Source organism: Arachis hypogaea, chromosome 17, assembly GCF_003086295.3.
Source record: "Arachis hypogaea cultivar Tifrunner chromosome 17, arahy.Tifrunner.gnm2.J5K5, whole genome shotgun sequence".
NCBI lineage: Eukaryota > Viridiplantae > Streptophyta > Magnoliopsida > Fabales > Fabaceae > Arachis > Arachis hypogaea.
The window spans coordinates 9,924,973-9,940,356 of NC_092052.1; the positions used below are offsets into that span (position 1 = coordinate 9,924,973).

Genomic DNA, 15,384 nt, shown 5'->3' on the forward strand with positions numbered 1-15,384 from the left:
CGACTTCATAGTCATCGACGTGGGGTCAACCTACAATGCCCTAATCGACAGAACTACCCTAAATCGGCTCGAAGCAGTGGTATCCACTCCCCATCTTTGCATGAAATTCCCGATATCAGAGGGAATAGCAACCATTAGGGGAGACCAGAAATTGGCAAGGAAATGCTACAATGAAAGCTTGAACCTGAGATGAAAAGGCAAGGAGGTGCACACAATAGAGCTTGGAGGAGTCAGAGCTAAGGAGGAGCGGCGACCACAACAGGGGGAAAGAATGAAGAGGTATAGGTCGGAATAGAGGAAGGAAAAAATACCAACATAGGAGCTAATCTAAAAGAAGATTTGAAGTAGAAGCTTATAAAGCTCCTACAAGAGAATTCCAACCTCTTCGCCTGGAAAGCCTCCGACATGCCTGGGATAGATCCCGAACTCATGTCGCATAAGCTATCAGTATACCCCGGGTCGCGACCTGTTCATCAAAGAAGACGGAAGCTCAAACCAGAGCGAGCTCAAATTGTAGAAGAGCAAGTACAAGACCTCCTAGAAGCTGGCTTCATCAAAGAGATCAAATATCCAGCACGGCTGGCAAATGTAGTGCTAGTCAAAAAACAAAACGGCAAGTGGAGGATGTGTGTCGATTGCACCAACCTGAACAAGGCGTGTCCCAAAGACCCATATCCACTTCCAAGCAATGATACCCTGGTAGACTCTAGCTCAGGGTATCAGTACTTGTCGTTCATGGATGCATACTCGGGGTACAATCAAATCCCGATGTATAAGCCGGATCGAGAAAAAACATCATTCATCACGCCTAGGGCAAACTATTGCTATGTGGTCATGCCCTTTGGGCTGAAAAATACTGGGGCCACATATCAAAGGCTAATGAATAAGGTGTTCGCACCTTACCTTGGGGGATTGATTGAAGTCTACGTAGACGACATGCTAGTAAGAACCAAGGATGAGACCGACCTCCTGGCTGACCTTTTGCAAGTTTTCAGTACTATAAGGATGCATGGGATGAGACTAAATCCTGCAAAATGCACCTTCACGGTGGAGGCAGGAAAGTTTCTAGGATACATGCTTACACAAAGGGGAATCGAAGACAATCCCGACAAGTGTAAAACAGTCCTAGAAAAGCCCGACTTGCTTAAAGGAGGTCCAGCAGCTGAACGGCCGACTTGCCGCACTCTCCAGGTTCTTAGCAAGATCAGCACTAAGATCCCTACCACTCTTCTCTCTACTAAGAAAAGGATGCCAGTTTGAATGGACTCCTGAGTGCGAAGAAGCATTTCATAAATTCAAAAGGTTCTTAAGCCAACATCCCATCCTGTCCCGGCCTAAAGTTAGGGAAGAACTCGTCCTGTATTTATCCGTAGCAGACAAAGCTGTAGCATCAGCTCTAATACGAGAAGACGTGGTCGGGCAGCATCCTGTATACTTCACCAGCAAAGTCTTACAAGGCCCTGAATTAAGGTATAAAAAACTTGAGAAGTTTGCATATGCCTTAATAGTAGCCTCTTGGAGACTACGACCTTATTTTCAAGCACACACCATAAGAGTTCGAACGAACCAGCCCATGAAGCAAATCCTTCAGAAAACAGATATTGCGGGAAGAATGGTTCAATGGGCTATAGAGCTATCCAAGTTCGACCTCAAGTACGAAACTCGAACGGCAATAAAAGCCCAATACCTCACCAACTTCGTGGCAGAATACGTAGGGGACCAAAAGGAAGCCCCCACGACATGGGAGCTATACGTGGATGGATCCTCCAATAAAGTCGGAAGTGGTGCAGGCATAATAATAGTCAACCAAGGGGTAACGCAAATAGAAGTCTCCCTCAAATTTGACTTTCCAGCTTCTAACAAGCAGGCAGAATATGAAGCCTTGATTGCAGGGTTAAAGCTGGTGGAAGAAGTCGGTGCAACAAAAGTAGTCGTATTTAGCGACTTTCAGGTGGTGACCTCCCAAATAACTGGAGAATATCAGGCTAAAGACCCCAACATGAGGAGGTACTTAAACAAAACCTTGGAGCACCTTGGACGATTTGCTGAGATCGAGGTCAAACACATAACTCGAGATCTCAACAGCAGAGCAGACTCCCTCTCCAAGCTAGCAAGAACCAAGCCAGAGGGAATAATAAAAGCCTGATTCAAGAAACTCTCTGTCTCAAAGGCAGAAGTCAAACAAGATGTCCTTGAAATATCCGGATTGGACCTCGGATGGATGAACCCACTAGTCGAATATCTGAAATTCGACATCCTACCCAAAGGGGAAAAGGAGGCTAAGAAAATCCGGAGGGAAGTACAAAATTACACCTTAGTGAAAAATATCCTCTATAAAAGGGGGATATCAACACCATTACTGAAGTGCGTCCCGACCGCAAAGATGACTGAAGTCTTAGAAGAGGTCCACAATGGTATCTGCGGGAATCATCTCAGAGCAAGGTCCCTCGCTAGGAAAATCATCCGAGCCGGGTTCTACTGGCCGACTTTGCAGAAAGATGCCACCGAGTTCGTGAAGAAGTGTTAGCCATGCCAAATGCATGCAAACTTTCATGTCGCTCCCCCCGAGGAGCTCATAAGTATAACTTCTCCATGGCCTTTTGCTAAATGGGGATTGGACCTATTGGGACCCTTTTTCCAAGCGCCTGGACAAGTAAAATACTTAATAGCGGGAGTATACTACTTTACAAAATGGATCGAAGCAGAGCCATTAGCCACCATCACCGCCCAGAGAAGTCGGAAATTCCTCTACAAGAACATTATCACAAGGTATGGGTCACCTACTCCATCACCACTGATAATGGCACTCAGTTCACCGACTCCACCTTTAGAAACCTGGTAGCCAGTATGAAGATCAAGCATCAGTTCACCTTGGTAGAACATCCACAAGCAAATGGATAAGTCGAGGCAGCCAACAAAGTTATACTGGTAGGGTTGAAGAAAAGGTTGCAAGATGCAAAAGGAGCCTGGGCTGAAGAACTGCCCCAAGTATTATGGGCTTATCGGACTACGCCTCAATCTGCCACAGAAGAAACACCCTTCCGACTTGCTTATGGCATAGAAGCCATGATACCAGTTGAAATCAATGAGCAAAGTCCAAGGATGAGCTTCTACGATGAGGTCGGTGACGTACAGGGGCACAAAAAAGAACTCGAGTTACTCCATGAAGTCCGGGAACAAGCCCAGATAAGAGAAGCAGCATTGAAACAAAGGATGACAAACAGATATAACAAAAGGGTCATTCGAAGAAGTTTCACCCCAGACGACTTGGTTTTGATTAGAAATGACATTAAAGTCAACAAATCTGGGGATGGAAAGCTTATTGATAAGTGGAAAGGACTATACAAAATTAGCGAGGTCATAGGAAAAGGCTACTATAAGGTGACCGACTTAAATGGCACCGAGCTACCCAGGTCGTGGCATGCTTGTAATATGAAGATGTATTATAGTTAAAAGCGAACCCCATTCTCTGATGTACTCTTTTTCCGACTTCATGATTTTTTCCCAAAGAAATGGTTTTCTTGAAGGGGGTTTTTAACGAGGCATCAAAATGGGGGCTAAGGGGCAACAATTTGTCAAACCCCTTAGTAGCAAAAAGTACCTTTGTGAATAAGTAAAAATCTTTTTTCTCCATATCTCTTTATAAATTCTTTTTATGTTATTATCATTCTTTCTACGAAACGCGCCGACTTAAGCTCGACAAAACGTAAAAATCCCATGAACCGACCTATAAGGTCGTCAGGATAAAACGACGAGGTACAAGTCGGTGTAAAGAGATTATAAAAGTAGATCATAATAACTCGGAAGCATTATCGACTTACAAGTCGGCAAAACCGAGAAGCATGGAAATGCATCGCAAAAATAGCCTAAGTTAAAGAAGCTCAATAAAACAAAAATTGAGTATAGGGAATACAAAAGAGATAAGAAAATCCATAAAAAAAAAAATCAAAGGCAGAGGTTATCCCAAGTCTTTGAAAAATTCAAAATAACTTAGACAAAAGACAGTCAGCCAAGAAAAAAAAAAGATTTTTCAAAGAAAAAAGATCAAAAAGGTTTTTTAAAACCTAAAGCATGCACACACCAAAAATATCCTAAACCCTTATCCAAAAAAGGGTATTTTTTAAGCAAAATTTTGTTTACGGCCACGAAGGGCCAGGAAATGTCAGAAGCAAACCACCACAACAACAGAATATTAAATTGTTTAAAAACAAGGGGCCCACAGGCCGAGCCTCAATAGCCAAATCTCAATTAGCAGGAAGGTCAGCACCACCAGAAGGCATAGAAGTCGGGTCAGCAACAGGGGAGGACGGAACAGTCTCATCAGCAACAGGAGTCGAAACGCCTGAAGACGTTGGCTGAGACCCATCTTGTTGATCCTCACGAAGAGGAGATTCTTCAAGTCTCTGCCCACGGGTCTTCAGCTCAAAATCCGTCTCAGGGCGGGAAGGAGAAATGATAGCACCATCCACCACAATCTTATCAGGATCCAGAAGAGAAAGGTCTAGGCCAGGAACGATAACTTCGACCTTTTCCTTAAAGATCCTCCAAGCTTCCTCCGAGCTTTCCGCCACGGAATCTTCCAGATCCTGATAAGCCTCCCTACCCTTCTCCAACTCCCGCTGAAGATCGATGTTGTCGGTGAAGACTCTGACGTAGTTTTGCTCCGCCTTCTCCTTCATCTCCTCCGCCATGGCACACTGGGCCATTAATTTCTTCTCCCTATCTTGAAGTTGGGACCTCTCCTCCTTTAAATCAGCAACTTCCTCCAAAATCCTATTCTCTTCCTCCTGATAAAAAAGAATCCTTCCCTCCAGCTCCTCAACTTTTTGGGTAGAGCCCAAAGAGCTTAGGGGATTCTTCTCAAAGATATCAAGGAGTTTTGTGCATACCCCAGCTGCTCGAACACTCCCCTGAACCAGGATATTAAGATGGTTTCGAACGAAAACATCATCCATATTAATATGGGGAAAGATGTGATTCCGAACGAATTGAGGACCATCAAATTCTTTGGAAGAAGCACCTGAAGTCTTGCGCTTCTAAGGGGAAGATCGGGTAGGAAGGATATGAGAAGGAAGAGAAAAGGCAAAAGTAGAAGTTACCATAAGAGGACGAGAAGAGGTCCCCAAATCACGAGGAGGAGGGGGAAGAGTACCGGCAGCCCTGGTAGCATCAACCCAAGCACGAGACCTCCTTTTTGCATCCTGAACCTTCTGATACGAGGCACTGGAACCTTTCTTCACCATCTCTGAAAAGAAGGAAACAAAAAAAGTTAGACTACTACAAATCGGAAACAGCTAGTTACAAGTCGGAGACAGCTAGTTACAAGTCGGAGAATGTCAAAAGTAACAGTAAAGCTACCTAATTGGGTTCGTACAAAATTTGGAGACCCCTGAAGAAACTTTTTTGTATCCAAATAAGGGGCTCTTCCCCAAACTTATCGGAAGAACCCCACAACAGCCTCCTCTACTTCATCCAAATCATCCAGGCCGTATTTCTCTACCAGAGAGGCCTCCAACCAATATAAAAGGAAGCAGGGAGAAGAATTATCATAAAGGAAGAAGGGATGGTGACCCTCCACGGCTAGGACCTTAACAAAGAAGTTCTTAAAATCATGGAAAGACTCATCAAAGATGGAGAAAACTTTCCGACCTTGAATGGCTCGGAAAGAAATCCACTGATGTTTATTATTTTGCCCCCTTAAAGACGTCGGAAAATCCAACCCTCGACTTATAAGTTGGTAAATTTTCATAAAACCCCTGAAATTGGGGTGAAGCTGGGTGGGAGAAACTCAGCAGTAATTCAGAACCTCTACCTCAAAATCAGAAAAAGGCAGAAACACCCCCAGACGGGTAAAAAGACTCTCATACATAAAAAAGAAATGAAGGTCATCATCAGCAACGCTCTCAAAACACACCCGGTCTTCAGGACCTGGGGTAGCCAACTCATACTTTGGTTCATCAGCATCAGAGCAACAGATCCTATGGTGAGTACAGAGGTCGGTGATATAATATGTGTCCACTAAGGGTTCCTCCCCAAGAACGGTATCATCCATCCACAGCGAAAGGGACTCAAAGAAAGACATCTCTTATAGTTTGTTAAAAAGACAACGAGACCTACAAAGAAAAAATGGAAAGAATAAAAAATAGGGTCTCTATAAGGCCAAAAGCAGTTTCTCAAAGAAAATCACTGGGTCTGCTAACAAACTCATTACTATCGCACAAAACTCCTCTAAAAGTGCATATTAGAGCATTCAACAATAAAGAGGAGAAAGAAAAGGGCTAACCTTTGTATAGAGGTAACGACGAGCAAGAACAACAGCAGAGTACATCAAGAAAGAAGAAAAAAAGCTTCTCTTTGGAAGGAGTAAGGATTGCAGGCAAGAAAACTCAGAAAACGAAAAGAACAGAGGAAAGAGAGAGAAAAGTATTTATAAATGCAACAGGGACAAAAGAGTAAAACGAGACTATCATTAAAGATATGCGCCGTTACTAATGTAACCGCTCCCTACGTGTAAATACGAAACCCCTAAACGGACGCGACGTTTGATTAGACGCGGCTGTTGAAGTTTTTTGAATCACGTCGGTTTTAAAAATTACGTCGGCTATAGGCCCTAGTTAAAATACTTGAATCCAACTCTTAAGAAAAAGAGATTGTATTCGAGTAGGGATACTGTTCATACCCTTACCCAACACTAAGGCCCATGTCTACATAAAAAGGCCCAATCCAAATATTGGCCTTCACTCGAGACCGACCTTCTGTCAAGAAGTCGGATCTAACGACGACTTGCTCTAAGGAAGTCGGGAGCGAAGATTAGCTGGAAAATAACGCTTATTCAAATAAGTAACCGCCCCTAAAATCTCTCAACCCTCTTCCGGGAGCCATATCTCAACTTCCCTAAGATAAAGGGACGGTTATCCAACAACGGTGGTTATTGGTTCACCATTATAAATACATTGATACCCTCAGGTATCTCTAAGTTCCAATACTCTCTAAACTTGCGTAGACCCTTGCTGACTTAGGCATCAGAGTGTCTTTACAGGTACCACCCCCATTCACTCATACATACAAGTCGGGCGGAAGCTCTCAGGCACTAACCCAGTCGAAGTCTTCCTCCTTCAGACGATTGGACCAACCCAACAAATCCAGCCCACTATTCTCCGGTTACGCATCGTAACAGTAGTGTTTGGCTGTTTACCTTAACAAAATATCAGCAAGAAAATATTATTTTTGTCATCATTTTCTTTTTTTTTTCTTTTTCTTTTTTTTTTTTTGGTGAGCATTCTTTTTTGGTATCGATTCTTAATGCAAATTATTCTTTAAAATAAGCTAATTCTTAAAGGTAGAAAAATCTTTTAATATTTAATTAGTAATTAGCCGCCTCTTGGGTGAAATCATCACTTATTCAACCCTTAACTACTTGCCTGTTTTCTTGTTAATTCTAACTAACTAACCAACCACTTTTAGTTGCAGTTAGATGTTGTGTTTGTTACGACTATTTTTGTTTATTTTTTTCTAAATGTTATCAAATATTCAAGTAGCTCTTGATTCACAATTCAGTTAAATAAAAAAGTATATATATTAAAATAGATCTTTAAAGAATTTTACATCCAATATTTCTGTCTTTAAAATTTTTATTACGATAAAATTCATAAAATATATAAATATTTCTGTCATATTTTATAGGACTTATTTTTTTAACTTAAAATAACAGGTGTGAGTAAGATAAAAATTTATATTTTTACTTTTATAAAGTTCAAAAATTTTAACATAATAAAAAATTTTAGAGACTTACATGTCTAATGCAAAATTTTTGTAAGAACCTATCTGAATATATATGTATAAACATCTTGCTTTGGAACCAAAAAGCATGCTATTTGTTTTGGCCAAAATCAATGTTTTAAAATTTTTAAACATCTTATTAATTACGGAAAACTTCTACTACAGTATCTTTTCATGAAATAATCTCATTAAGTATACCTCGTTTTATATAAATATTTTTTTGATATTAGTATTTTTTTTTTAAACAACTATACATGAATTCGTTTGTTTTATTAATTAAAAAATAATTTAAATATATAATTAATGAGTAACAATGGTATTTTTATACTGGATGTCAAAAATATTGAATAAATGGTCAAATTAGTTTTTGAAAGATTACTCATTCTTCTCTAAATTAGTTCTTGAAATATTTTTTTAATCAAATTTGTCTTTCAAAGATTTTAAATTAATTACTTTATTAATTCTTCCGTCACTTCTGTTACTAATGACATCATCAAAATTTGTTAACATGACACATTAATATCACAATACACATTTAGTAGTCCTAATTAGTAGGTAACATGATAAGTTTATGAATTTAGATCAAATCAACTTTAAATTGAGGAATTTCAATACCTCAAGTTGTTCCCTCAATTAGGTTTTAAATTTAATCTAATTTCATAAACTTATGGGCAATTTACGCATCTAAATTGTTTGATCTCCAATATTACGCAAATAAATTGTTTCAGTTTTTAATACGCAAATGCATTGTTTCTATATTTTATGTAAACCGCTACTGCCAGTAGCGGTTTACGTGTGAGTGTGTGTGTGTGTGTAAACCGCTACTGGCAGTAGCGGTTTACGTGTAAGTGAGTGTGTGTAAACCGCTGCTGGCAGCAGCGGTTTACGTGAGTGTGTGCATGTGTGTAAACCGCTACTGGCAGTAGCGGTTTACGTGTGTGTGCGTGTGTGTAAACCGCTACTGGCAGTAGCGGTTTACGTGTGTGTGTGCGTGTGTGTAAACCGCTACTGCCAGTAGCGGTTTACGTGTGTGTGTGTGAATGGGGCTGCCTATATAAACCAGAGAGGGACCAAATGTGAAGAAGTAGAGTGTTATTCACAAATGGAGGGAGAGGATAGTTTTGTGGCTCTGGTTCACTGCTCTGGAAAAATTCAAAAGAGCAAAAGGCATGGTGTAAAATTCACAGATAGAGAACCGCTTAGTGTTTTTATTCGATCTTCGAATACGTTGGCGGAGATTAAGCAAAGCATATTACGGAAGCTCGGTGTGTGTGGGACGAAGTGGGTAAAAAAATTATTTTACAAGATTCCCATTGATGTTGTCTCAACTGGTGTGAGATATGAGACCTTCGTGATCGGGTCGGATGAAGACTTGCATGTCTTGTTTCACTGCAGGCGTAGTTTTCCGGAGGTGAGGGTAACTGAGCTGTTTGCAAAGTTGGAAGATGGTGTGGATAGCTCAGGGGCATCGGCCCCAAATCCTCAGTCGATCCCAGCCGGTGGTGCCTCAACATCGATGCCTGTGGTAGCAGTGGCAGTTCCGAATCCGGAGCCCGAACTTGCTGGGGCTGTTCATGCATATGTTGGTCCTGTTGTTCCTGATTTTGAATGCGATGCCGGACCGGATCGGGTTGAGAACGCACTGTTTGACGATGATTTGGATGAGGAGCCTGTCGATATTGGTGGGGACAGTGATGATGATATTCCAAGAGGCGGACGTTCAGCCCATGGATGTTCCGGTTCTGCAACACAGGAGTACCCTCCCCACCTCTCTTCTTCGAACTTGGAAGCCATCGGCCAACAGCAGAATGTTGATGCAACATTCGAGGGGCAGGGGATGCATGATGGGACAAATATGTCTGAATTTCAGATTGGCCAATCCTTCCAGAGTAAAGAGGAAGCCGTGTTGAGTGTGAAGGATTACAGTATTCGGCGTGGAGTTGAGTACAAGGTTATGGAGTCCGACAACCTGAAATACCAAGGGAGATGCAAGGAGTTTGGTAACGGGTGCACGTGGTTGATTCGGATAGTCATGCGGAAAAGGAAGGGCACATGGGAGGTTAGGAGGTACAACGGTCCGCACACGTGTATGGCCACATCGATATCAAGCGACCACAAGCAGCTTGATTATCATGTTATCTGTGCGAGGATCTATCCATTGGTTCGAGCTGATGCGTCGGTGTCTATTAAGGTGTTGCAAGAGGCCACGGAGGCGACTTATGGATTCATGCCTAGTTATCGGAAGGTGTGGTTGGCGAAGCAGAAGGCAGTAGCGCAAATATATGGTGATTGGGAGGAGTCATATGCAGATCTGCCTCGGTGGATCCTTGGAGTCACATGCACGATGGAAGGTTCGATTGCTCTATTGAAGACGTCCCCGGTTAGGGTGGGTGACCAAGTTGACGAGGATAGAGTTTTCTTTCATCGGATGTTCTGGACGTTTCCTCCGTGTATTGAGGCTTTCCACCACTGTAAGCCGCTGATAAGCATCGACGGCACACACCTGTATGGCAAATATGGCGGGACGTTGTTGTTGGCGATCGCACAGGATGGTAACTCAAACATTTTGCCTGTTGGGTTTGCACTCGTGGAGGGAGAGAACGCAGATTCTTGGTCGTACTTTCTATCGAACCTTAGAAGGCATGTCACTCCACAGCAAGGTATTCTCGTGATCTCTGACAGACACAACGGCATCAAGGCTGCGTTAGAGAGCCCCGATAGTGGTTGGCTACCCCCGCATGCTTATCGGGCATTTTGTATTCGGCATGTTGCTGCAAATTTTGCCCTCACTTTCAAGGGGCAGGATGCGCGGAGGTGGTTGGTAAATGCCGCGTATGCGAAGACGGAAGCAGAATTTGACTATTGGTTTGATATAATGAGGACGGAGAACCCGGCTATGTGCGAATGGGCAAACAGAATGCCTTATGAGAGGTGGACACAGCATAAGGATGGTGGGAGAAGATACGGTCACATGACCACCAACATCTCTGAGTGTGTGAACTCTGTCTTGAAGGGCACAAGAAACCTCCCGGTGACGTCTTTGGTTAAGTCGACATATCTCCGGCTGGCCGAGTTGTTTGTTGTCCGTGGCCAGACGGCAGAGGCACAGTTAGGGTCCGGGCACCGGTTTTCACAGGCAGTAGTTAAGGCCATTGAGCGTAATCTGAAGGAATCAAGGTGCTTCACGGTGACAGTGTTTGATAGGCATCAGCTTGACTATACTGTGGCTGAGACGACTCCCACCGGGAAATTCTCTTTGGGTAGCTATCGGGTTTCTCTGAGGGATCGCACCTGCGATTGTGGATACTTCCAGGCGCTGCACTACCCCTGCTGCCATGCCCTCGCATGCTGTGCGCAGTCACGCCTAGATTGGGCAACTTATGTTGATGAGGTGTACACCATGTCTGAGGTCTTTAAGGTGTATGAGATGTCCTTTTCACCATGTATTCCAGAGGGGCTTTGGCCACCATATGACGGGCCGACGGTTATACCCGATCCGGGCATGAGAAGGGCTAGAGAAGGACGACCACGGTCCACCCGCATCCGCAACAACATGGACGAAGCCGACACCAGCCGACCTAAGAGGTGTGGTCTGTACAGGCAGCCCGGTCATACCCGACGGGTTTGCCCTCAGCGAGGTTCAACTAGTGGGATGTAGATTTATCTTTACTTATTTCGTTTATCATTTATGAGTTTTTAGTCTTTTTGTTTTTTCTTGTGAATGATAATATCGGTAGTTGTGTTTCACTTTTCTAGAGATATTGTGCTTAATTTCCATCTTAGCTAACAGATCGATAAAGAATAGACTGTCTCAACATAATCATAAAGTAAAAACTGAACAATATAAAAGTCCTTCCAACAAGACTAAAAATAAGGCCCAACGGGCATAAAACATAAAGTAACAAGTACCCATTATAACAGTCATACAAATATAAAAAACATAAAAGTCCTAAATCAGAAAATAAACTACATAGCGAGAAGTAAAAAACAACAACACATGGTGCTAACCATCGCGATCATCCCTCGCAACATCATGAAAGTCACCAAGGAGATGAGATCCTGTCCAACATCGAGCCGGACGTCTGACTCGAGTCGGTCGGGCTGCTTCCTGTCCAACATCATCACGTGGAGGGTCTAACCCGTAGGCGGACTGGGGGGTGCCCCCCATAGTGAACCAAGTATCCAACGGACTACCTGCAGGCACGTTCAGATCTACCCCATACTGACCTTGATAATCATGTGGCTGGGAATGCATCTCCGTCATATGTGGCTGGTAAGCTCCGGTCTCCATCTGCACATCCGGCATCTGCTGCTGGTAAGACTGGCCACCAAACTGCACATTCGACGTGCCAGCATCATTCCCAATCAACTCAGCAAAGTCTGCATAAAACCGTGGACTGACCAGCTGATCATCTAAATCCATAGTCATGGTCGGTGTGAACTCCGGCATCTGAGAATAAGCTCTGCTAGTGAATGTATCCCCTCCAGCCTCAGTCGCTGCGGTCCCACTCACTCCGCCTGCGTGCTGTGTATCATCCGGAGTTCTCCCACGTCTGGCATTAGACCGACGAACACGGTGATCGACCTCAGCTCTAGCATCTCCGCCTGCGTCATCCTCCTGCATCGCATCATGTAACCACCTCCACTCTCGACCGGTGTCCCTAGTCCCAACACGACGGCGTCTCTCAACACGATGGTTGTCCGGCATATCAGGTAGCTGTGATCTGCGTGGAACCTGGGAGGATCCTCTCTGATATGCCTCCGGAGGTATCTGGGTGCCTCTAGGATCGGCAAATGCAGCCCCAGGGCTAAGGAATCGCTGAGCCTCTCGGTACCACCAATCTAGGTAATCTGCAGATGGGCCAGGATCTGCCACTCGCTCAATGGAAATGACGGCATCAAGTCGGTTCTCCCAATGCTCATGCCATTTCTGATAGTAGTGGGGAAACCACCTATCGCCACCCCTACCGTCCTTAGCATGCAGCCAGTCTACGTTCAAAGCATCCTCGGGGGTATGTTGTACTCCGCCCAGCTGTGGAACAACCCTGTCAACCTGATGCCACTCGATGACCGCAAAGTATATCAAGGCAGTCACGGCTCGCCACATGCGACTGTGCTCCTCTGTAAGTATCTCTGGATGGACCACGGCAAGTACATCAAGCACGGAGTAGGGCTCCCACACAATCTGAAATTTAAGAACTCATCAAGGACTACAATAACAAGTATATATCTAGTCACGAATAGAGATCAAACAAAAAGTAAAACTCTTGCTGCTATAAAACTTACATCACGAGCGGTCAGTCGATCCAATGCAAGCCGATACCTAATGACCCTCTGCTCCTTTCCATCATTAGGAGGTAAGTAGGCAGACCACCTAAATTTAAGTGATATGAGACACCAAATTTAAAATATGCCCAATAAATTTGTTAAACTTAAAAAAGCATAACCCAAACCTTGATGCCAGCGGGAAAGAGAAAACCTCAAACCCGGCCAGCCTAAGAGACGGAAACCGCCAGAATATCCAACTCTGAAGTAACTGGAGCGGGCCCGCAAGATTAGTCACATTTCTGTTTGCTACCTGACACATACATCGGTACAGCCACGCCAAAGCGGCCGAACCCCAGCTATACCTCCCCATGCCATCAAGGTTTGCCACAAATGGCAACCATCGTATATGAACCCGGTTCGCACTCTTGTCCCCAAATAACTGAGTCGATAACAGCATCATGATGTAGGCCCGTGCGTATATGCGGACAGTCTCCTCGCTCGCATCTGGTGGTAGCACCCTAAACCTCTCGTGGAACCATGTAAAGTGTACTGTCATCTGCTTGACCTTATTCGGTGGGGGCCGCTCACCGAATAGGTCCTCAAACCACTCCCAAGCTGGTCGGCCACCCTCCATGTATGTCTCAAACTCACCAAGGCAACCACTCACAGCCTCCCCATCCACAGGAAGCCCTAGCTGAAATGCCACATCCTGCAATGTCACTGTGCATTCTCCGAAAGGCATGTGGAACGTATGCGTCTCAGGACGCCACCTCTCAACGAACGCACTAACGAGTGGCTCATCCAACCAGAACCATTGGCTATTTAGCCTAGCCAAATGGTACAATCCAGCCCGCTCTAAATACGGGATGATCCTTTCATGCATGGGCATATTCTGTTGCCGCCTCACACTGTATATACACCTATTGGGCTGCACAGAACAACAAACGAAAACAGAGTCCAATTAAATTCTCCTATCCTTAAACAGATTTCCATATCTAACCGAATACGAATACCTTAAAACATCAGCAAATTCTCCTATATAATATTTAAAAAAAATTTCCTACTCACGATAGGGAAAATGACAACACAAATAATTTACTTATTAAGATCCAGAAATTTTAAAATATTGTAAAGAATTTAAATTTAAAACTTCATATCATACAAATATCCTAAACAAACTATAATAATTCACTAATGTCAACTATCCCGTTCCCTAAACTAAACCAACATTAATTAGCGGGCATAACATTCATTGAATGGAATTAAATTTCAGGTAACTAGGCATATCTATAACTAACCAAGAAAAACTAAAAACACTAAACCAAGATTAGTGAACTAACATCCTAGCATGCGAACCCTAAATTCAGGATACAACGACTAATCTATAAATTCTAATTCCTCTACCTAACCCACCGTTTTTCTAACTAAGATATGCAAAGACTACAAAAAAAATAAATATTAACTAACCTCGTCACCAATAGAACCGGCAATATGCGCAACGCCGTTCAGTCGGTACAGGTTCCTGCCTGCCATGATAACTCGCCAGAAGTCGCCGCTGAGGAACCTCGGACCCGCTCACAACTTGCTCTGACTTCTCTCTACAATTTCCTCTCTCTAGAAAACTCCTCAAACCTTCTAAACACATAATCCGCGGGTGCAACCACGGTTTATATAGGCAAACCATCACACGTAAACCGCTACTGGCAGTAGCGGTTTACACACACGCACACACACACGTAAACCGCTACTGCCAGTAGCGGTTTACACACACGCACACACTCACGTAAACCGCTGCTGCGGTTTACACACACTCACTTACACGTAAACTGCTACTGCCAGTAGCGGTTTACACACACATACACTCACACGTAAACCGCTACTGGCAGTAGCGGTTTACATAAAATATAGAAACAATGCATTTGCGTATTAAAAACTGAAACAATGTATTTGCGTAATATTGAGGATCAAACAATTTAGTTGCGTAAATTGCCCTAAACTTATCATTCAAATAGTCAATTAAGATTTTTGTGTAAGTTATAGTATCACTTAAGATGCCATGTTAAATTAACAAATTTTGTCATCATCAACAAAGAAAATGATAAAATGACTAATACGACTAATTTAAAATTTTTAACAAATGAATTTGATTAAAAAAATATTAAAAATTAATTTAGATAAAGAGTAATTTTTCAAGAATGAATTTAACCATTTATCCCAAAAATATTCAGTATATAATGTTTTTCTTCATAAAATAACCTTACTTTAACATTGACTTTTGTGTTAATAATTTTTTTAATTTATATACGCAATTGTTCTAGGAATAGACTATACGCTCTT

General features: G+C 43.1%; 1 protein-coding gene across 1 annotated transcript; it reads left to right on the top strand.

Annotated features, from left to right (window-relative positions):
* Positions 1 to 1,573: 1,573 nt before the first annotated feature.
* Positions 1,574 to 2,146, top strand: LOC140180480 (uncharacterized). Its single transcript, XM_072221674.1, has one exon. The coding sequence runs from the start codon at positions 1,574 to 1,576 to the stop codon at positions 2,144 to 2,146; it is 573 nt and encodes a 190-aa protein (XP_072077775.1).
* Positions 2,147 to 15,384: the final 13,238 nt, after the last annotated feature.